The following is a 21401-nucleotide window of genomic DNA, read 5'->3' as shown; positions in this document are numbered from 1 at the left end:
AGCCCAGAGTCCAAACTGGCTCCTAAGGCCCAGGCAGCGCTGCCTACCTCTACCTAGGCAGGGCCATGGCTACATTTCACACTCAGGAAGAAGCACATGCCGTTGTCCATAAATACCCTGTCAGGCCTGAGTATCTTAGATGGCCTCCAGCTCTGTGGTACCTAACAGGAAAGGGGAAGAGAGTATGTGAGTACCAGCAGTAGACTGCCCCTGTGCGACTTCAGTGTGAGTAGTTCAGAGAATATACTGTGGCCTGGACCTGTGCTCCCTGTTCCTCCACACACAGCTCTCTCCAGGTCATCAAATCGAGAAGCGGGAGGGGGGCTATGTATCCCAGGAACATGCAGGAGACTTGGTAGTATCATTGCCATGGTCAGGCTGGCTCCTCTGAGTCTCAGGCTTATTATATGTAAGATGGACACTTGGATGCCCCTCTGTGGAGATGGGAAGACCTAGTCAGGCACATGAGAAAACTACTCTGCAGGTGTAAGGGACTGAACTGTGTGAGGAAATACTACCCACATGCTTATACCCAAGGGCAAGTAACATTGACAGTACACAGATAATGACATGTTCACAGCTGGCTGGAGTCAACACGCTGTTTTCTGTGGGCTGTAATGTAGTACCCTCACTACACAGTCCTCCTCATAGTATCCAGGACAGTCCTGAGGTTTCTGCTTCACAAACAGGACAAAAAGTAGGGCAAGTGGCATGGACGTACAGCACTACCCAAAGCCTCCAAACCTTTGCCTCCTTTGCTTTTGGTCGTCACTCTCTGTCACTGACACTGGCTCTGATGTCAGAGTCAGATGAGCTACACTGCTTCACAAAGAAGGATCATCCCTCAGGTCCAGGAGTAAGGAACAGGAATGGGGTCCTCTGCCCTATGGACCTATAACCCTTTTCATGGTCCTGGCCCCCTCCTCCATTCCTGAGAGTCTCTGCAGTTCCTTGCTCTGGGTAACTTGGGACAGTAGCCTCAGCTACTATAACAGAAAAGGCCCCCAGCTTCCAGCCCCTGACTTACCATAATCATCCAGCAGGATGTTTTCTGGTTTCAGATCTCTGCAAGGTGAAAACAACAGGCATCTGAGCATGGCCATTCCAAGCAGCAAAGACACACTGCATCTGGGCTGACACTCTGGGGCTAGTCAGGCCCAGGTGCCACAAGATGTCTGCCTCCCACCTCTGAGTTGAGGTAGTCTGGTCTCTCTGGGTCAAGACCATTGTGAGATCATTTCTCTCTTCCCAGTATTTTAACACAAATGCTGGGGTTTGCCATTGGCTTCTTCTCTTTCCTAGAAGGTAACTAGGAAGATAGGAAAGGCCAATTCTAGTGCTTGTCCTCACACACACAGGTGGTCCATGGGGGCAAAGGACACTGGCTAGTATGGTTAGAGACTCCCTGGAGGGCTGGGAAGACCTGATGTCATGGAATATCCTGTACACAGAGCAGGTCCTCGAAACAAACTGAGAGAAGACACCAAGCCAGAGCACCAGCAGTAACAATGGGAAGAAAGCTGTAAGGTAAAAATGGGCCAGAGGAAAGATGCCTATGGAAGGGGTACCCGGAAGCTGGCATATGTCCTAAGTCCTACTGTGTCAGAGCCCAATGTCTCCTTAATTCAGTGAAAGGCTCGTGCTCATAAAGGGGAACCTGTGTCTTCCTAGAGAGGGAAACAGGCAGAAGACTCTGGATTTCCCAGTGAAAGCTGGGTAAAGTTGCAGCTTAGATTGGGATGTGTACCTTGTTACATCCCAGGGCTGACAGTTCTGCACAAGCCAGCTTTGTTTGTTTAACTGATGGCAGCTGTCCCTGCGGGAAGTGGTTCATGTACCCAAATCCTGGGCAGTCTCACCCAATGAGATGGGTATTTGCATACCCTTCTTTATTTCAAACCAGCTTTGCTGCTTTTTATTATTTACATGGGTTTCTTTTGATGTGCTAGCAATTCCAAATAAGGGCAAGAACTCTCAACTCAAGAAACCAGTGGCCATGGGTTGGAAACAACAGATTGCCAGGAACCACTAGACAGGATCAAATCTACAATTTAGGGCAGGTAGTCAAGACAAGGAGGAATACCTTAGGCCAGTGGTTCTCAATATGTGGGTTGCAACCCCTTTGGTATAGAACAACCCTTTGAAGGCAGAGGTAGCCCAAGACCATCGGAAAACACAGATATTTACATCATGATTCATAACAGTAGCAAAACTACAGTTATGAAGTAGCTACAAAAATAATTTTATGATTGGGGTCACTACAAGATAAGAAACTATATTAAAGGATCACAGCATTAGGAAAGTTGAGAATCACTGCCTTAGGCCTTTGCTGCCCTAGAGGAAGGGAATTTGGGACTCTAGAGTCTGTCCCCTGACACCCCAACACACTTTTAAGTGAAAGGTAATCAAAGAGGTTCTTTTTTAGCTCTTATGGGAAACCTTCTGACTTCTTACTATAATAAAAACAAAACAGAAATACAGGCAGGGACTATCATTTCGGGCAGGAGCTCTCAGGAACATTCTTTCTGGTTTCTAAAATCCTCTTGGGCTCCCAAGATAATCCTTACTCAGAAATCCATGCAAAATCATCAACTGACTGTGTGGGTGCCTGGAAGTCTGTGAGGATTGACAGTGTCCATGCTGGCAGTGTCCAGTGTGGAGTTCCTATCAGAAGTCCTTACCTTTCAGGTGATTACCATAGGTTTTTGTTGTTGTTGTTTTGTTTCATTTTGTTTTTTGAGACAGGGTTTCTCTGTGTAGTTTTGGTGACAGTCTGGATCTCACTCTGTAGACCAGGCTGCCCTTGAACTCACAGAGATCTGCCTGGCTCTGCCTCCTGAGTGCTGGGATTAGAGTCCTGTGCCACGGCCGCCTGGCAAGTGGTTTTTGTTTTGTTTTGTTTGTTTGTTTGCTTTTGTTTTTTAGACAGATTATGGTAGAAATCAATTTGCTACAAAAATTAGATTCCAGTGGGTCCCTTGAGAAATGTGTTGTAACTGGCCAGTATCAAAACATCAGCCCCTTCTCCTGAACACATAAGAGAATAATTCAATATTCACTCAAAATGCAGGAGGGGAGACAGGAGAGATAGTTCAGTGGTTAAAAGTACTCTTCTAAAGGACCAGAGTTTGGTTCCCAGCACCCATATCAAGGTGGTTCACAACTGCTTGTAATCCCAGTTCTAGGAGAACCATTGTCCCTTCTAGACTCAGCAGGCACTGATACAGACAAACCCATAAACACATGTAAATTTAAAAAAAAAAACTTTTTTAAAAGTGCAGAAGAGGCAACAGAGCTTTTCAAAATCCTCTGCACTATGAGGAGAACTGAAACCCTGCTCACTGTGAGAAGCATCTCGGTATGGGGCTCTACTGAGTTCAGGTCATTGTGGTGTTAAGATGAGAAGGGAGGAAGGTGAAAGATAGAAGAGGTTCAGAATAGGGTGGGGCAGACCATGTGGCAATGTGATACCCATGGACAGTGACTCTTCCCACATCTTACTGGGATTGATTCAAGATAGCCACCAGGATCCACTGAGTATTCCTGGGTGCTAGGTGATGGGGTGGTGGTCATAGTCTCTCCTTAGAGGAGGAATTTGGAGAATATAATTTTATAAGCTTGGCTTCTCTAATCTTTATGGTTAGAGATACCATAGGACAGTGGTTTATCTCACTTGGGTTCCTAGGAGCCCTGGGCTATTGCTGGAGGGGTACAAGGGCCCAGCCAGACTCTGGAAGCACTGCTCACCTATAGACAGTATTCTCACGGTGTAAGTCTTCCAGGCCACAGAGGATCTCAGCTGCATAAAACAAGGCTCGTTCTTCCTCAAAGCCAGGGTTCCCCATGTTGTAGATGTGAAACTTCAGGTCACCCCCATTCATGATGGTCAGGACCAGGCACAGAGCATCTTTGGTCTCATAGGCATAGGCCAGGTTGACCTGGGAACAGAAGAGTAGCACTATGTTAATGTCACAGCAACTGTCACTAATACTCCCTTCTCTTGGATCATTAAGGCTGGGAGGTAGAGAGGAGTAGAGGGACAAAGCAGCTCAAACCCTGTGCCTAGTTCTCCTCTCAGTGACCCTGCATGATTTCCCTCATTGCCAGCGAAAAACTCATGCTCAGATCTTCTGACAAGTGGCTCAAAGTAAAGGGCTGAAGGGGACATGGGCAGGTAGAACCCTGGCTTTCCAGCAAGTCTACAAGGGTGATGACAGCTTCCATATCACAAAAGTGTGTGCATGCATTAGTTTGTTAAGCCAGATGTGGAAGAGGTGTTGGAAAGACGGAAGAGTGAGGTGGTTTGTTTGTTTGTTTTGTTTTTAATTGATTTTGGGGATTCTTTTCGGGGGGATGCTGTAGGGGTAAGGGGAGGATATGGAGGGACTGGCTGGGAAGTGAGAGGGGTTGAGGTACAGGATGTGAAATTCCCAAAGAATCAATAAAGAATTATGTTACAAAAAAATAGCCCAAGCTAAACCAGGCTGATGTTAGCTTTGTCCATGTCTTCCTTCAAGGTACTACTGAATTCTCTACTAAGGACATACTCTTCCCTAAAGACAAAGATGGCAGCTGGGACAGCTTAGAATAAGAGACCCAGAGACTAAAACTTCTCTCCTGTAAACTTTATCACTTCATCACTTCATAAAAGGATAGCCTCCTCTGAGGAAGGACCAAAAGTAGATGATGATATTCCTCCTTTGTCACATGGTTGCTTGGAGTTTAACTAGGGTAAGCCAGTTGAGAACAACTTTCAGACAGTGTGTATAGCCCTTATTACAGTGACTGCCATGAATCTAGCCCCTGGCTACATTCACAGAAGCATACCAGGGAATGTTTGAAAGTGGACATCACAGCATGGTTGGTAGAGGTTTACAAATGAAAAATTATCTCAGTCTGTAGAGATGGGCTATACAAATCAGCGATATAGAGCTTTTTTTCTTTCTTTCTTTTTTTTTTTTCCAAAAAAGGGAATAGCTAGGCTTTAGGTGTAGACAGAGGAGAAAAAAAATCAACTTCAAGCTAAAAATCATCATAGCATACTATGTATAGAGTGGTCCTGTAAGCCAAAAATAATAAAGCCTATACATGAATAAAGCATGCCTAGAATGACTACCCATAGAAGGAGGTATTTGTTTTTATTGTGCATCCTTCTATGCCATTTGCATTTTACCTCTCACATATATTAGATTTTTGTTTGTTTTGTTTTTGTTTTTGTTTTTTTGAGACAGAATTTCTCTGTGTTGTTTTGGTGCCTGTCATAGATCTCACTCTGTAGACCAGGCTGGCCTCGAAATCACAGAGATCTGCCTGCTTCTGCCTCCTGAGTGCTGAGATTAAAGGTGTGCACCACCACCGCCTGGTCTCTACCACAATGAAACAAGACAAGAGCATCTGTGGAACCCACAAATCCTTGTCTGGGCCTAGAGTAGCCTTGTTTTATTCACTGAGGAGTTTATAAGGTGGCCTTAAAGAACAGAGATCCCACAAGTGGGGACTGGCTTCACTGGAGGACCATCATTCCTAGTAAGGGAAGGAAGTCCTAGTCATCAGAAGAGTGGGCCTGTGACTGGGCCCTCAATACTCACCACAAACTGGCTGTTGACCTTCTCAAGAATCTGCTTCTCATTGAGTGCCATGGACTCCCCTTTCCTCTTTTTGATCCTCTTCTTCTCTAGGCGTTTGCAAGCATACATTTTACCCGTGGCCCGGACCTGGCAGGCACAGACCTGCAGTAGAAGGCAGACACTAAGGTCATAGGATACTAAACTGGTTTACCCAACTCCAAGGCCAGGATGTCAGGTCTCTAGACCTGGAAGTGGTGGAGCCAAACCCAGCAGGTTTGGCCTGCGGTTGCTGTAGTTCAGGACATCTGGCTCTGTACCCAGTGCTGCCTGGACTCTGCCTTTATGAACTAGCTGTAAGACTCTTCCTCCCATGAGAAGTCTCTTGGCCTTGAAGATACTGAAATGGCCACAGCATAAAGTCAAGTGACTGGTTAGAGGTGTCAAGTGTTACCCTGATCCCTCCATTAGGTACAACTGAGTTTTTTCCTGCTGGCTGGAAAAGTGTTGGGGGGACAGTGAAGGAAGACCTTACAATTCAGAGAAATGGGAAGAAACATTGAGAATTTAGCACTAGTTCTGCTCTTTACTGGTTGTATGAGCTTGTCTAAGTCACCAATCTTTTCTGAATAGTTTTCCTTGGCTCTAAAATGGAAACAAGGCTGACCTCAAATATTGAGACCAGATAGTATTTACAAAATCTCTATTCCTGTAACAAGATACACTAACAGTATCACCTGGACCCCTCATTGGCCAAGGTTGTTCAGTACTCTCATGCCCTTGGGTTCCCTTCCTCAAACACAACCCAGGGGACCCATCCTTCCCTTGAAGCCCTCACTTGAGGCTGGCAGAAAAGAACCTCCACTTTACCTGCCTGCACAGGGCAGCAAAGGCTTTGTTACCCTCCTTTCTCTCTCATAAATGTGTTAGCACCCAGGCCAGATCCCTTGCCCTCCCTCTCTGCTACCAGAGGGCCAGGACAGAGCAAGAAGATCCTTCTGAAAGCACTACTGATCTAAAAGGGGTGAGGAAGTAGAGAAGAGGCCCAGACCCTTCAATGAAGATATTCACTCACCTCTCCAAAGCCCCCTTTGCCCAGCACTCGGTACTGCCGGAAAGTGTTTTTGGTTACTGGTTGCCTGAAAAATATCAAGAATCTGATATTGGTCTCCTGAAGGTAAGATTTAAGATTCATAAGAAATAGGTATGGGTGGCTGGCAAGGAACAAGCCAAGGACATGCAATGCCTTCCTCTGAGGCTATGCTAGAGACTCAGACCTCTGGCTCTGGATACTGGGGAGCTAGGGGCTGAGCCTTCCTGGCTTGCTCAGAAGAACAGGAAAAAGTTTTGGAAGAATAAGCCTACAGTGCTTAACCAAGTTGAGTCAGAACTTCCCTCGGCAGGAATTCAGCCCAGCCAGGCAACTAAAGGCTCCCTAGCTGCTACTCTTCCACTGACAACATCCCTTTGCTCTCTTCCAAACTCACAGCCTGTGGCCAGACCCAAAAGAAAACTGCTTCATATGGCGTGTGTGTGTGTGTGTGTGTGTGTGTGTGTGTGTGTGTGTGTGTGTGTGTGTGTGTGTGGCCACAAAGGAACACACAGCTCTCTCCACACCAGTAGAGCTCAGCCTGCCAAGCAGGTGGCTATAACTTGTTGTTCTGGGTACTCATGAGTGAGTGCATCTTACTTAGAGCAAATGTTGCTGGCTATAGGCCTGGTCCAGGTACTCTGTGATTGTCAGCTCTTAACTTTTTCTTCATAGGCACTGCTTTGTTATATTTCCATCCATCCAGGACACTCGAATACCCTGAATGGCCAAACGGTTGGTGATAAAATACCCATAATTTTCTGTCTTTAGCTCCCAGTTTAATGAACAAGACCCACTTAGCATGTCTGATTAGACAGGATTTTTGATCAAAAGGCATGGATGGTATTCTCAGGAGTCAACAAATAAAGTCATCCAGCTCTTGTCAAGAACTCCAGGGTGAAGATGTTGTTTTTAATCCCTGGCCTGGTTGGCAAAGACTAATCAATGTAACATGGGAAAACCACCTCTTGGAGCATAGGGGCTATTTCTCTCTCTCTCTCTCTCTCTCTCTCTCTCTCTCTCTCTCTCTCTCTCTCTCTCTCTCTCACACACACACACACACACACACACACACACACACACACACACACACAGCCATGCCCTATAAGATTCCTGATCAGGACAGGGGCTAGAGAAGACTGAACTGGGTCAAAGAACTAGATCAGTTTGAGGAGAACCCACAAGCCTCTAGCAACTCTTGAACATTAATATCCTCTAAAAAGCTTTCTTGCTGATAGACTTGGATTTCAGTGAAATTACCTTTTCACATTACAACTGCCCTTGGGATAACCCTGAAAACTTAGGGAACTAAGTTCATATGTGTGGCACACTTTTCTCTCTGATGGTCCACATCAGATGCACAGGGCACCATGCCACAGAACCCCTCAGTACCTGGCTTCCTACTTAGCACTAGGGCAGCTCAAGTGTCCCAGAGAAGCCTGCCAAGAGCTAGCATCTGACACAGGGCCAGAAGCCTTTCCTACAGCAACCACATAAAGGCAGAAAAGGTTATTTGGCATAACCATTTATACTACACTGAGAATAAATAATCAATCACCATTACTATGAGCTCCTCTGCTAGAAAAATGACTGTCCTGCAATTTCCTAGGAAATTCTTGGTTAACCCTGGGAGGGAAAATTCCCTTAATATTTCAATAACACAGTGTAAACAGGTCATGATTGAGGGGGAAAAGTTGGAGAGGTGGGATACCATCAGTGATGGTAGAGGGGGCATTCCTAAATGAGGATCCTATCTTACTGACACTAAAAACTTAGCACCTTCCAAATGGTATATTCTTAACTTTGCAGTAATCAACATGTCTATTTCATGAAGTTAGTGCAGATAAATAAAAAGAAAGCAGTGGCCACAGCCAAGAGTCAACTAGAAGGGACTGCTGGATAGACTGAGGACCAAGGCCTTGAAAGACTTTGGATTCAGATTCTGGCCTTTGCCAGGTCTTTGTTGTGTAGCCTAGAGCTAACTACCAAACTCTCTAGGCCTTCCATCTTCAGTAAAATGGATATAATGAGAAGGCAAATGTATCCATGCCAAAGCTTCTCATAAGTTGCTTTTGTAGTAGATGCCATTATTTGTAATAAAGAACAGGGCTTCTCTGTGGATCTTCAAGCTGACAACAACTATTGCTGGATGTGTCTTGCTTGTGGGCTCTGTCATTGTTTGAATGTAACACTGTGCCTCCAAAGTTTGTATATTGAAGGCTTGGTTCCCAGTGCTGCCATGATCAAAAGTGGGCTTCTGATCAGATCATTCTCACTGGTCAGGATAGAAAGACAGTGGCTTTAAGCATGTTGCTTTCCTGCAGAGCATCCTGAAGTATGCAGAGAAGGTGGAGCTTCTCTGGGGCCTTGAGATGGCTCCTGGCCCATAGCCTTTAAGTATCTAGAAGGGACTTGACCCATGAGTGCTGTACATGTTCAGTCCACATGAATAAAATGGCTTCCTTCTGTGAGTATGGAGCATACCACTGGGGTACCAAGCTTCTGTAGACAGGGACCCCTGACCTGAGTGGACACTTTCATTCCCAGACTATCTCAGAATGCTTAAGCTAGGTATAAGCTCTGTCAATCATGAAAGGAAGCTGGAATATTACCCCTAGCCCCTCATCATTGACTGGCCTAGTCAGAGACAAGACAAGTCATGTCCCTTTCATGACATGTGCCTAAGAGAGAGCTACCTGAGAGCACTTTGAAAGACTTAGGCAGCAAATAAACTACAGACAGATGCCCAATCTCACTTATAATTAGTGAGGTGGAAAATAGAGTAAAGACACCCCACTGTTCACTAGTGGGAGGAAAACATGAGAACAATATAGAAATATAAGGTGCAGGGGCTCAGGCACCGGCAGGGCTAGAAACTGGAGGTGGCTATTTTGGAGGGCAATTGAACAGTCCCTCGTACGTTACAATCAGGTGCCTTTTGAGAGCGTACTGCCAAAAGTACACAGAGTTTTATGTACAAAGCTATTCTTCCTTTAGGGAAGGTAGCACAAAAAACCTGAGACTGGGGACTGGGGGTATAGTCAACATGTATTTAGCAGGTGCAGGGTTTGATCTTCAGAATGGGGAAGGAGGGAAGGAGAACAGTATCCAGCAGAGAAAGACAGAACCAAAGAAGCATGAATAAGATGATGTGTATGTGGGCACAACCCAGTCAGTACCTGCTTTCATAAGCCCATAGCATTTCTAGAATACCCAAAAACTTAGTGGGAGAATGGTTAATTTGATTGTCGCCAGGGGTTTATGTAGGGTATCCAATCTCTGTATGAATTATCATACAGATGAACTCTGTACCCTACCTTTCACACTTGCACACTCTCATTTGAGAAGTGAATGGTACTCACCTTTCTAACCATTTCCACTGCAGAAAACGGTCAAAATACATGCTGTCCAGGTACTCATGGAAGGGGTCTCCCTTTAAGTAGTCATGGACAGACCTAGCCCAGAGTGACAAAAAGATGAACATGTTATAATTTCCACCATGAAGGAGATAGACAGAGACTAGTGGGTTACTGCCTTCAGAACTACAAGCAAGCCAGGCCTTGCAATGGATGCTCCACATATGGCCAGAGGCTTGCTTGTTCTGCTAATGGTTACTTAAACTGGATTGACCTTGTAAGCATTCATAGTGCGCCTGCCATGGGCCAGCATTTGTTTCAGGTCCTGTAGTAAAGTAGGGAGAATGGGTGGATAATCAAATGGGGGACATAAAACAGTAAACCACAAAAATTAAGTCAACAATCCTGGAGATGAGCTACACCAAATTAGAACTCAGGAACAACTCTCTGAAGAGACCATGAGCTGAAGTGAGATTAGATGCAGACTTGATGAGGTAGAGGAGAGGCTAGGATTCAGAGGTGAGAAAGGACAGAATGAAATATAGTCCCCAAGAACTCAGGTCTAGAACCAAAACCATTTTCAAGGAAGATATGGATCTGCCCAGGTAGGCATGATTTGCCTACATAGGTGGGAGTCTGTCCAGGTAGGTAAGGGTCAGCCCAGGTAGACAGAGGTCACCCAAGTAGGAATGACCTAGCCAGGCAGGCAGCACTCTCCCAGGGTATGAGGGAGGACCCTGATGTGTGGAACACTTACTGAGCACAAGCAGAGAAGAGTTCCTTGCAGGGCCTCTGCAGGAGCTTCGTCTCTATCTGGGAGACCAGGTCCTGGCCAACTTGGGCGATGAAAACTGGGGACTGGAAGAAGGAAAGGATTGTTGTCAGTAAGGAAGAAGGAACAGGGTGGCTGGAGCTGCCCCATAGATGCAGGGTCAAAGACAAGTCAGATGCCAGGTGATGGTAGAAAGATGTAGATACCTGTCCCAGCATTTGGCCACCTGCCCTCTGTCTGCCCTTACTAAACACACACACACACACACACACACACACACACACACACACACACACACACACACACACACACACACACCTGGTCTAGGATGCATGGACAGTGTTTAGTTTGACAGGGAGATTACTAGAATGGATGGCAGTGAATGAACCCACACTTAGTGTGAGATTTCTATTCATATGACTTCATGGAGGTCACTTGGCATCTCAGAATCTCGTTCCCTAGCTTCACCCATCCCCTCTCTGCCATTCACCCTTGCCAGCTGCTCCCAGGACTTGACTCACCAGCTGGACTTCAAGTGAAATTTTAATAAATTACAGGAAAATTTTTAGAAAACTTCAAGGAGTGAATGTGAATTATGAATGGTTTGCTTTCTCTCCCAGCTACAGAGATGTAGCTATAGGGCTGGACACATGCTAAGGTCCATTAGGCAGTGCCTATAGGAAGTCGATCCTGGGGGTAGTGGGGTGGGGCAGTAGCAGCTGGCACATCCCTACTGAATAAAGGAAGTGGCTGACCTTCTGTTCCTTATAGTTTAAAGTACTGAAAACCATTCCTTCTTTCCCAGACCTGCCTCTGTGTGGGTTCATCCCCCTTGGGGACTCCTTACTCAGCAGGATGGAGAGGTTCTAGCCCTGGTGAAGGTGGCCTGTGGTATGGCTACAAAGCCATTTTCACCAAGCTCCAGCTAGAGCACATTTTCCACCATGAGCTGTCTTAGGTGGTGGCAGTTCTCTCTGCCTTCTGTGAACCCTGCCTGGTCCATTCCTGTCCTCATCTCATTCTCTGCTCTAAGAACCTACAACTGTGTCCTGCAGAGAAGATGTTTACTCTCCTACTGGAGTCTAGAAGGAGAGAGGGGTGCTCCAGAGATGATGAAGGATCTTTTGAACTTTGAGAATTCATGAATTTTTAAAAGGTCCCCCCTTAGAAGTAGATAAATTTGGTTGGAGGATTCTGGCAGTTTAGTCTCTTCAGAGCCAGTAACTGAAAGCAATGAAATAGGAGGACAAGTCATTAGCTGTAGGCAAATTCTGCCTCATGAGAAAGAGAGCTGGCTGGTAGGCCACCTGGATTGGGTGTGGGGCGAGGGGGGGGCACTCTGCCTGGCAGATGGCTGTTCACTGTCTCCATACAAATGATGTGCCATTAGGTGACACCCTACCAGAAAAGTCCCAGTGTCCCTTGATTGTACAAAATGAACTAAAACCAGAACTTGATGGCCTTCAAATTTTCTTATTCCCTGACTTTATTAACAAATGAAATTTACTTATAGATCTAACATTGGAAAGCAATAAAAACAGTCTATAACAATGTTTTAAAAACACTAAAACCCAATCCTGGTCAATAATGAATGAAACACCTGACACACATTACTATATTTACTCTACAATGTGGCTCTATGAGATAGGGACTACTAAGTCATCCACCTTACAGAAGATGAAAGTTCAGAAAGGTTAAATACTTTTCCCAAGATCATCCAGCCAAGAAGTGGCAGAGAAGTAATTTGAACCCCGGTTGGATTACTTTTGGCTGTGATCTGACTGAAAGTAATGATCAACTGCCCCCTCCTCTACATGCTAGTGTAGGGAGCAAGACACTGTAAGGTCTGCCAGCAGCCTATAAGTTCACAGAAAGAAAAGACCAAAATGGGCTGGAGCCATCTGGAAAAGACTTTTGGGAAGATGAAGTCAGATCAAAACAGTGCCTAGCCTGAAGCCTCTTCACCCCTCTTCAGCCTTTACCCGTAGGTGAGGGCAACCAACAAGGTTTTCTTCTCAGGGACAACAGGACTGCCATGACTCTAGTGGTAACCCATTTGTGCACATGGCATCAGGCAATTCTCATACTTGGGGCTGGCTGCAGGACAGACAGCCACAGAATAGACAGATAATAATGTCTTGGCTTAATAACTATGGGTTTAAATTCAGCTTCTGGTTCAACAAAAAGAGATTAAGTGATTCAAACCAAATCCTCTTTCTAGTGAATCCAGGGAGTAACTTTTGTCAAGAAAGGCCAAGTTGGAAACCTGAGCCTGCCAGGTCAGTGCACCACTCTCCTGGGGACCTTCCTGCTGTGCTCCTCACTGCCATTTCTGCCCTGTCCACTACTCTCCCTGAGGCTTCCTCTTCTCGTTCTTGGGGATCTTAGCAGCTCCCAAAGTCTGGGTTTACCAAAATGTGGGGCATTTACCCACCACCCCCACAGCTTCCCAGAGTTTTCTTGAGTGCGATCAGCAGGAAATATTAGATAGAAGGATTTATAGCAGAGAATCTTGTGGAGATAAACAGACAGAAAATAAAGGACAGCCTCAAGAGGGCCTGGAACCTATTCCAACGGGCCCGGACTGTCTCTGGCCCAGGGTTTTTATAGAGACGGCAAGGGGTGGAGCAAAAGACCTCCTCCCCCAGCACAGCTAAGTGCAGACCATCTCAGACACCTGTACTCAGGCCCGTGGTCCTGATCATCCTCTATTCGGACCTGCTGGGTAAAGCCACGAGGAACCCGAGAACGGGCTCCCACACCAAAACATACCTCTCCAGGCAGAAAGAAAAATTCATGTAAGAGTTTTCCTAGGTACTGTCATGCACAGAAAAACCCTCCATGCCATTCTGAAGCAGGGCAGGCCCCTGACAATGGGTAGCCTTGTCCCTTCATTTCTGTCTAGGACTCTTTCCTCCCTTTTGTCCTTTGGATTATCACCTCATTGATATCTACCCAGTGACCCTAAGCTTCAACATGCCAACTAGGTACACAGCCACTGAAAAGCTCAAGTGTAGTAGTAGTGGCCAATCATGGTTGATGTAGGTACCACAGCCTTTGGAATGTGTGGAGGAGATAGTTGAAGTAGCGGTCTGTGGATGGAAGAGTTGGGGAATCCTGAAGCTGTGTAGGTAAAGTAATGGATCTGGAGAAAGTGCATGCTTGGTTGGGGATGGCTTGGAGGCTGAGTGTATGTGAAAAGTTGCAACCTTTCCCGATCCCAGTGTCCTGGGAACAGCACTGTGCAATGCGTGGCCCTCCAGAGTCCTGTCTATGGTGTCACAGAATATTCAGTGCTTAACTTGTAACAGAAATAAGCCTGGGAATTTGGGGGACTGATGCAGACTGAGGAGGGCAAAGAGAGGGCATGGGTTTGCCCTAGGATAAGGCCACCAGCTGGAACTTTACTCAGCACTCAAACTAGGAAGTATGTGTAGATCACCCCCACACCCAAGGCCTCTGCTGATGCTTACACAGTCAGTGTTGGAGAGATGGACACAAACCCAAGGGCAGCTAGCAGCCCAGTCCCAGCTCAGCCTTTGCCAATTCAGCCAACGCCATTAATCTACAGTTGGTCCACGAGGTGGCACTATTGAGCCCCTCCAGTACTGCTTCCCAATGAGAGGGAGAATGCCAGGACACACCACAGGGCCAGATTTCTGTCCTCAAGTGTGAGGAGGCCAGAGGGGCATGTTTGAAACAGTCACCCTAGATCACTTTCACCGCATTAGTATGGCCTTTACTGTAACAGTGAAAGAGAAGAATAACTGATCAATTTGGAAAGGGAACCTTGAGTGGTTTAAGATAAGAGCTGGACCTGGAGGGAGAAAGAGGATGTAGGGGATGAAGAGGGAGTGCATGGTGAAGGCCTGAGGCTACATAGTAAGACCAGTCTAGAAGATGTAGACACAGAAAAAGAATAGTGGACAAGTATAAACTGCAGAGTCATGAGCCTGCAGAGGACATCCTTAAAGTGGAGCCACTGATGACCTCAATGGTGTCATATGATCTTCTGTGCACTATCCCTAGAGACCCTGAGCAACAGAAAGAAGGAAAAGACTGCATTTTTTCACACCAGAAAAGGCCCAAGTATCTAGGACTCTCATAACCAAAGCTTTGTACCTGCTTCAGAGCCTCTTGTTTCAAGAAGTTGAAGTGAAAAGGAAATCAGTTACATATATAAGTGTTCTTAGATCTTCAGACTCCTCCACCCCTCATCTCTTCAGTGGTCATCAATAGTCCTCTGCACCCCCTCTGAGCCATCTTGGAAATACACACCCTACAAATGGGGTGAGACATTTAGAAAAAAACCCTTGGAGGAGGGTCCCTTGGTGCTTACTCTTCAATTCATCATGGCACAGATAAGAAAACTGAGAGAAAAGACCCCTAGCGTCCTGATGTTGCTTATGGTAGAGATAAGGGGCATCTGAATCAGCTGTGGACTTGAACCTTGTAAGTTCTGGTCCCATTTCATAGGAAAGACACAATTTTGACCTCATCAGGTCCACTCAAACCAGGTGATCTGCATCTTACATACCTAGCCACCTTGGTCCTAGAGTCTCTACATCTCTACCTCACCGCTCTGCTTTCCAGAAGTCTCTCCCAGGAGGGCCCTCATAAATTCTTGCTGATTACTTGTCCCCTGGTTTGACATCATAGCCCTCAAAGCAGTTTTCCTATACACTACAATATCTATGATCCTTGCTGCCTTCAGGATCAAGTCATGAACTTTCTTAGAGCTGCCCCTCAAAGAACCTTCCAGACCTGCTTCCCCTTTCTGGGCTCTCTCCCAATGCCCTGGACATTTCCTGAGTGAGCTCTGGACTTCCAGCCACTGGGCCCTTGCTTGATCCCATGGACAGAACCCTTCTCACCCATCATGGTACCCATGATCCAAGAGAGGCTTCAGGACCCACAGGGGAAAAAAAAAACCCTCTTAGCAGCTAGGGCTTTCCACCTAACCCCACCTCCCAATGGTAACTGCCATGATCATTGTCCTCATGGCAGCTGCAATACCTCCTTACCACATGCCAGGTATAGTGTGATCGTGTCTAACCCTCTCAAGGCAAGTTTTGTTATTGCCATCTCTAGTTTATAGATACAGAAACAGCTCAGAAGTTAAGTGATTTGCCTAAGATCACACAGCTGAGGTTTAAAAACTAAGTTTCAAACCCTGGCCACTTGGCCAGAAAGCTCCATCCCTAAATGAGGTAAAGGACACCAAGCTTCTTCCTAGGTAGCATGTAAAAATGTGACTGTGACCTTGAAGAGCAAGCCGTGCTAGGACACCCATGGATGTTGGAAAAGGAAGCATAGAATATTATGCATATTTTGATCAATGCTGCTTGCATGGTGCTGTCACATGTAGTGCGTGCATGTGAATATGAACAGACATGCATGCAGACACACAATCTAATGTCCAACATATGTTTTGCTTCAACATACAGAAATATCCCCCTGAGGAGCTTAGTGCTCATTAGAAGTGGTTCTGCCAGTGGACAAAAGGTCAGCTGGGGAGACTGTCAGCTCTATCTCCAGACACAAGTACTTAGGTCTTAATGATGTGTATATTTTCATATTTGGGCAGCTGACATTCCCCATGTAAACTATTTGCAATCTCCAGCTTTCTCAGGAAAAGTGAAGCAGCTGAGAGGCAAGATTCTGGGATAAAGGGGTACCCAGGGGTTCCCTTCTTTCTAAACAAGAGGATTGGCTTGTCCTGCGGGGCATGAATGGAAACAGCTGTTTTGGGGGATCCTCGTTTCTCCTTAGGGAGGGGAAAAAGGAATGAACACTCCTACAGCTATACCCTGATGCCCCTAGACATGAGGGGGTTTGCATCAGCTAAGGGAAGCCTGGCTGCAGGAGTGGGGAAGGACTGAGAATCAGGCACCCAGTCAGGGTCAGAGGCAGTGGCTATGGGCATCAGGGGGAAGGGCTGGTTTGACAGTTGTTGGTCCTAAGCAGAGAGCCCACCATGTGCTGGCCCTTCCTGTGAGTTTCCTATCCATTTGTACTACTGCTGCTCTTGGAAAGGATGATGTAAAGTGTAATTCATGGTTCCAAGGTCATGGTCATGCTGAGACTTAAGATAGCTGGGGAAAAACAGGTTGGTGTTTCACTCCAGCCTCCCAAAATGGAGTATTCCATAAGTTTCATAAGAGTCTAAATATTCAGGATATGATGGACTTGACACTTGATTCAGGTTTACCTAAGTTCCAAACTTGCTGAAACAAATGGATAAGGTTCAGAATACAGAAGATATTCAACATGCTTGTAAAATAAAGGTATGCACATATATGTGCTAGGAGTCATTCAGTGATACAGTGCTTGCCTGGCACCTAGGTTCCAAGTATGACACCACATTTTTTTTTTAAAAAAAAAAAAAAGAATTCCTCTTTGGACCCCAGAAGTATCTTCATGGGGTCATCCAGTCTACTTATGCTTTGGTGACAAGCTGGGCCAATTTCCTTAGTCAGAACTAAATGGAAAGTCAGGGGGAATTTCAGGCAGATACTTGTATCTGAAGGCCAGGGAGGACTGAGCTGCTTTTGGGAAACATTTCTTGGGTCCAGGTGCTCTCCAACCCAGTCCAGGTACCACCATGTCTACTATGGGTTCATCTGATGATATGAGGAGTCCTTGCCCACAGCTTTCTAATAATTTCCCCTTTCAGCAACTGGAAGATACCACCCTGTCACTTGCTAGAACAAGAGACCTAGAAAGAGCAGGGAGTGGTAGGAACATATGATGGGGGCTTGTTCCAACCTGGACTCCTGGCTCAAAACTGCACATGCTGTCCAACTATAACCAGAAGACGAGGGGAAAGTTGGTGGACTGCAGCCCATGGAGAACATTTCCTTGCTTAGTGGCTGTTTTAAGGCCTGGCTGACAGAAGAAAATATGCCCTTCTTTCACCTTTTAAATCAAAACCACAGGGCTGTATGTTAGAGCTGCTGCCACCTGCCCTCAAGTCCATCTGGGGCAGTTCCTCTGTCTTCGGACAGGCAGGAGATACAATCTACAAACCCCAAATAAGAACAGATCAAAAGAGAGTAAAAGGTTTTGTTTTCTGGGTTACTAGGTAGAAATAAATCAGTACAACTCACAAGCAAAAGACCCCACACACCGGGTCTAATACTGGTTGATATCCAGTAGTTCACGGCAGAAACATCCCTCTCCTCACTCAGGATCCCCAAGGTTAACCCAGCAGGTCAGCTGCAAGTCCTGAGCACCACCATGGTGTCTTAGTGGCTATCAGCCATGCAGGGGAAGTCCAGAAAGGTAAGTTTCCTTCATCATGCCTCTGAAGATCTCTGGGAAAAACTTCATTGCTTGCCAAACAGGAGTCTCCAGTCAGGAGCAAAAGCACCTGCAGTAAAGTTTAAGCATGGAGATCTCTACTGGCTGCCCTGGGGGCTATAGAATACTCCAAATGGGGAGGGAAACTCAGTTTCAGTGGACAAGATTTCTACAAAAACACTTCCAGTAAACAGAGATGGCTCCAGGAATTTGATGATTTCTTGTTTCATTTTCAGTATTCACTTTTGTACTTAATGTGCCTTTAAAAAATAAAGATTTATTTATTTATTTTGGTTTTTAAAGATGGAGTTTCTCTGTATAACCTTGGCTGTCATGGAACTTGCTCTGTAGACCAGGCTGGCCTCAAATTCACAGAGATCTACCTGCCTCTGTCTCCAAAGTGCTGGCATCACCACTGCCCAGCTAAGATTTATTTTTATTTTATGAGTATTTTACCTATAGTATGTATGTGCACTGTGTACAGGCCTGGTACCTATGGAGCAGAGGAAAGTTCTAGATGCCCTGGAACTGGAGTTACAGATAATAGTTGTAAGCTGCCATGTAGGTATTAGGAACCCAACCTAGGTCCTCCGCAAAGGCAGTAAGTACTCTTAAAAACTAAGCCACCTTTCTAGCCCCCATATGGTGCTCTTTTCCTTTCTTCCTTCCTTCTTCTCCTCTGAGGCAGGATTTTTTTCTTTAAGATTTATTTTAATGTGTATGAATATTTTGCCTGCTTGTATGTATGTGTACCATGTACATGCCTGGTGCCCTCATCATAAGAGTGCATCCAGATTCTCTGAAACTAAAGTTAAGATGGTATAAGCCACCATGTAGGTGCTGAGAATCAAATGCTCATATTGGTTTAGTTATTTCTCTAGCTCCATGAGGCAGGATCTTGCTTATTATAGCTCAGGCTGACAAACTAATGATGCTTCTACTGCCTCAGCCTCCAAAGTGCTAAGGTGTAAACCACCATGCCCAACTGCTATTCATTTTCTTAAGTGAGCATATTTCCCAAATTCTTTAAGCTTCAGCCCCCACAAAACCTGGACTTTCCCTTGCCTCCACTACAGAATGTTCATACTCACTCTCACAGGCCCTTCTCCAGAGATCTGTCTAGGGCCTAGCTCATGTTTCAGCAGCCTTCAAGCCTCTAGGAAGATGTACCCAACCTACCATCTTTCTACTTCATGAAGATCTCAAAGACTCAGAGTCTGAGCTCTATAGAGTATCATGTGGTTAGGTGTTTGAGCAACTGAAAGGTAACACCCTGCTACTTTCCATCTGAAACCGGGCTACATTTTTCTCTAGTAAAGATTTTTTGTTTGTTTGTTTTTTCAAGACAAGGTTTCTCTATGTAGCCTTGGCTGTTCTGGAACTCACTTTGTAGACCAGGCTAACTTCAACAGAGATCTGCCCACCTCTGTGATGGAATTAAAGGCATGTGCCACCATGTCTGTAACTCCAGTTTAGATTTTAATCCATGGGCAGTGGTGATTAATGAGGGGCAGCAATTTTCCAAAATGAAAGTAATTCAACCAGAACTCCCCACCACCATCATCAGAAATCATACCTGTGCCCAAGACCTACAGGTGGGGGTGGCACATAGGAAACACGTCAACTCTGGTTTGGAAGTAACAATATTCTATATGAGGAACACAATTCCACCACAATGCAGGCACATGGCCACCACTTTGTCAACTGACTCTCTGGGTGGTGACCTCTTGCACCTTTTGGATGGTGGCCCTAAGGACAGCTAGGGATTCTGTTAGGTCAAAAGCAAGCAGAGGTAGAGGATACTGTGTGATCAGTCAGATGCTTCTCCAGCTGGGGTCCGAGCCAAGTCTATCCATCAGCCACAGAATCCCTAAATGTCCATCCTGTGTCCACATAACAGGACTCAGCCCAAGAACTTAAAGGTCAACTCAGTTGGCCAGCAGCATTAGTTACAGACCAATGAGGACTGTGGGTGGTCAATTGTGCACAGCTTCTTGGTCCTCAGGGAGAGCTACAGATAGGGTCTCATCAGACACAGATGGCTCTAGAGATGAGGCAAGGCATGACCATGCCTAAAAGTGAAGGCGTTGAGTAGACAGCAAGGACCATTTCTAGTGTCTGTGCTGTGGGAAGTCTTTGAAGAAAACTGAAGTCCTAGAAGAATTCATTTTCTCCTTAGGACAAAACTGATATACTTCTAGACAACTTTCAGAGGATAAGTTAGCCTATAAGAACCCTGAGAGCAGGTGATGAACTGAAGGCAAGAAAGAGGCTGGAGCAAGTCCTACTTACTAGGCCACAGGGACCCAAGTTGTCCCTTTGGATCAGCAAAGTAGAATCATAAAACCCTTGGGAAATAGCCATGGCTCTCAGAAAGAGAACACTCACTGGGCTCAACAGATCTAGACACACATTTTCTTGGCTTTTCTAGTGTCCTCACAGAAATCAGAATGAAAGATTCTTGAGCAATGGGAAGAGAGACAGAGAACATTTTAAACAGCATTGGAATTTAACCAGGGGCCCTGGGAACTGGACAGCTCTAATGAGAAGGAAAGGAAACCACAGTGACTCTGACCCAGACCTCGACCCTTTATGTCAGAAGCAAGAGGATAATTAACAAAATGCAGTGTGCCCAGACATGGAATGAGAGGCCAGCTGAGCTCTGTCAATTTGATAATACCCAGTTGTGACCTGTGAACCAAAGTGTGCAACCAGAGATGTTTACACAGGCTTTGCACATGGGCTTGCAGCCCGAGAGAAGTTGCTGGAGCAGAAGGGGTTCTTCCTTGTGGTTTGCATCCAGCCAGCTTTGATCTGCATGAGTCAATGCCACCACATGCAGGTTCATGGCAATTGGCACTCTGGTCCCAAGGGGCTGAAGTGCAGAATGTTCCTGCAGGAGAGTCCCTTAAGCTTTCTGCGTGAGAGGTGAGGACACAGCCAGCTGGTTTTCTGTCTTCTAGAATATTCACTGTCCTCCTGTTCCGTAGCTTCCAGTCCAGTCTCCATCTGAAAGTGGGCTAGATTTTTTTTCTAGTAAAGATTTTAATCTATGGATGTTAGAGATGAAGAAGGAACAGGAATCCCTACACCTATTAGATGTCATGTCTGTGCCCAAGGCCTATACACGGGGGTGGGAGTCAGCCAAGCACAAGTACTACTGGGATCAGTGCCCTACCCATCCAAGACAGCTAGGGCATGGATGCCCAAGAAGCCTGTGACTAGTCTCTCACTGCAGATACCCAAAATGGAATTCTAGGCAGGAAACACACAGAGAAGAAAGGAGGTCAGAGGCAGAACTGACTCTATGGGCATCA

General features: G+C 45.9%; 1 protein-coding gene across 4 annotated transcripts in view; it reads right to left on the bottom strand.

The window, feature by feature from the left end:
* Grk5 (G protein-coupled receptor kinase 5) overlaps nucleotides 1–21401 on the bottom strand; it is a 217772-nt gene that overhangs the window by 16639 nt on the left and 179732 nt on the right. For all 4 annotated transcript variants that reach the window (XM_006978475.4, XM_006978474.4, XM_076563413.1 and 1 more), the window contains exons 5-10: nucleotides 10768–10868; nucleotides 10017–10109; nucleotides 6640–6703; nucleotides 5589–5729; nucleotides 3748–3938; nucleotides 1028–1065 (exon numbers count right to left, since the gene is read on the bottom strand). In XM_006978475.4, coding sequence (XP_006978537.1) covers nucleotides 1028–1065; nucleotides 3748–3938; nucleotides 5589–5729; nucleotides 6640–6703; nucleotides 10017–10109; nucleotides 10768–10868 — 628 coding nt within the window. The remainder of the gene's footprint in view (nucleotides 1–1027; nucleotides 1066–3747; nucleotides 3939–5588; nucleotides 5730–6639; nucleotides 6704–10016; nucleotides 10110–10767; nucleotides 10869–21401) is intronic.

Source organism: Peromyscus maniculatus, chromosome 1, assembly GCF_049852395.1.
Source record: "Peromyscus maniculatus bairdii isolate BWxNUB_F1_BW_parent chromosome 1, HU_Pman_BW_mat_3.1, whole genome shotgun sequence".
Lineage (NCBI taxonomy): Eukaryota > Metazoa > Chordata > Mammalia > Rodentia > Cricetidae > Peromyscus > Peromyscus maniculatus.
This window is presented reverse-complemented; position numbering and strand designations above follow the sequence as displayed.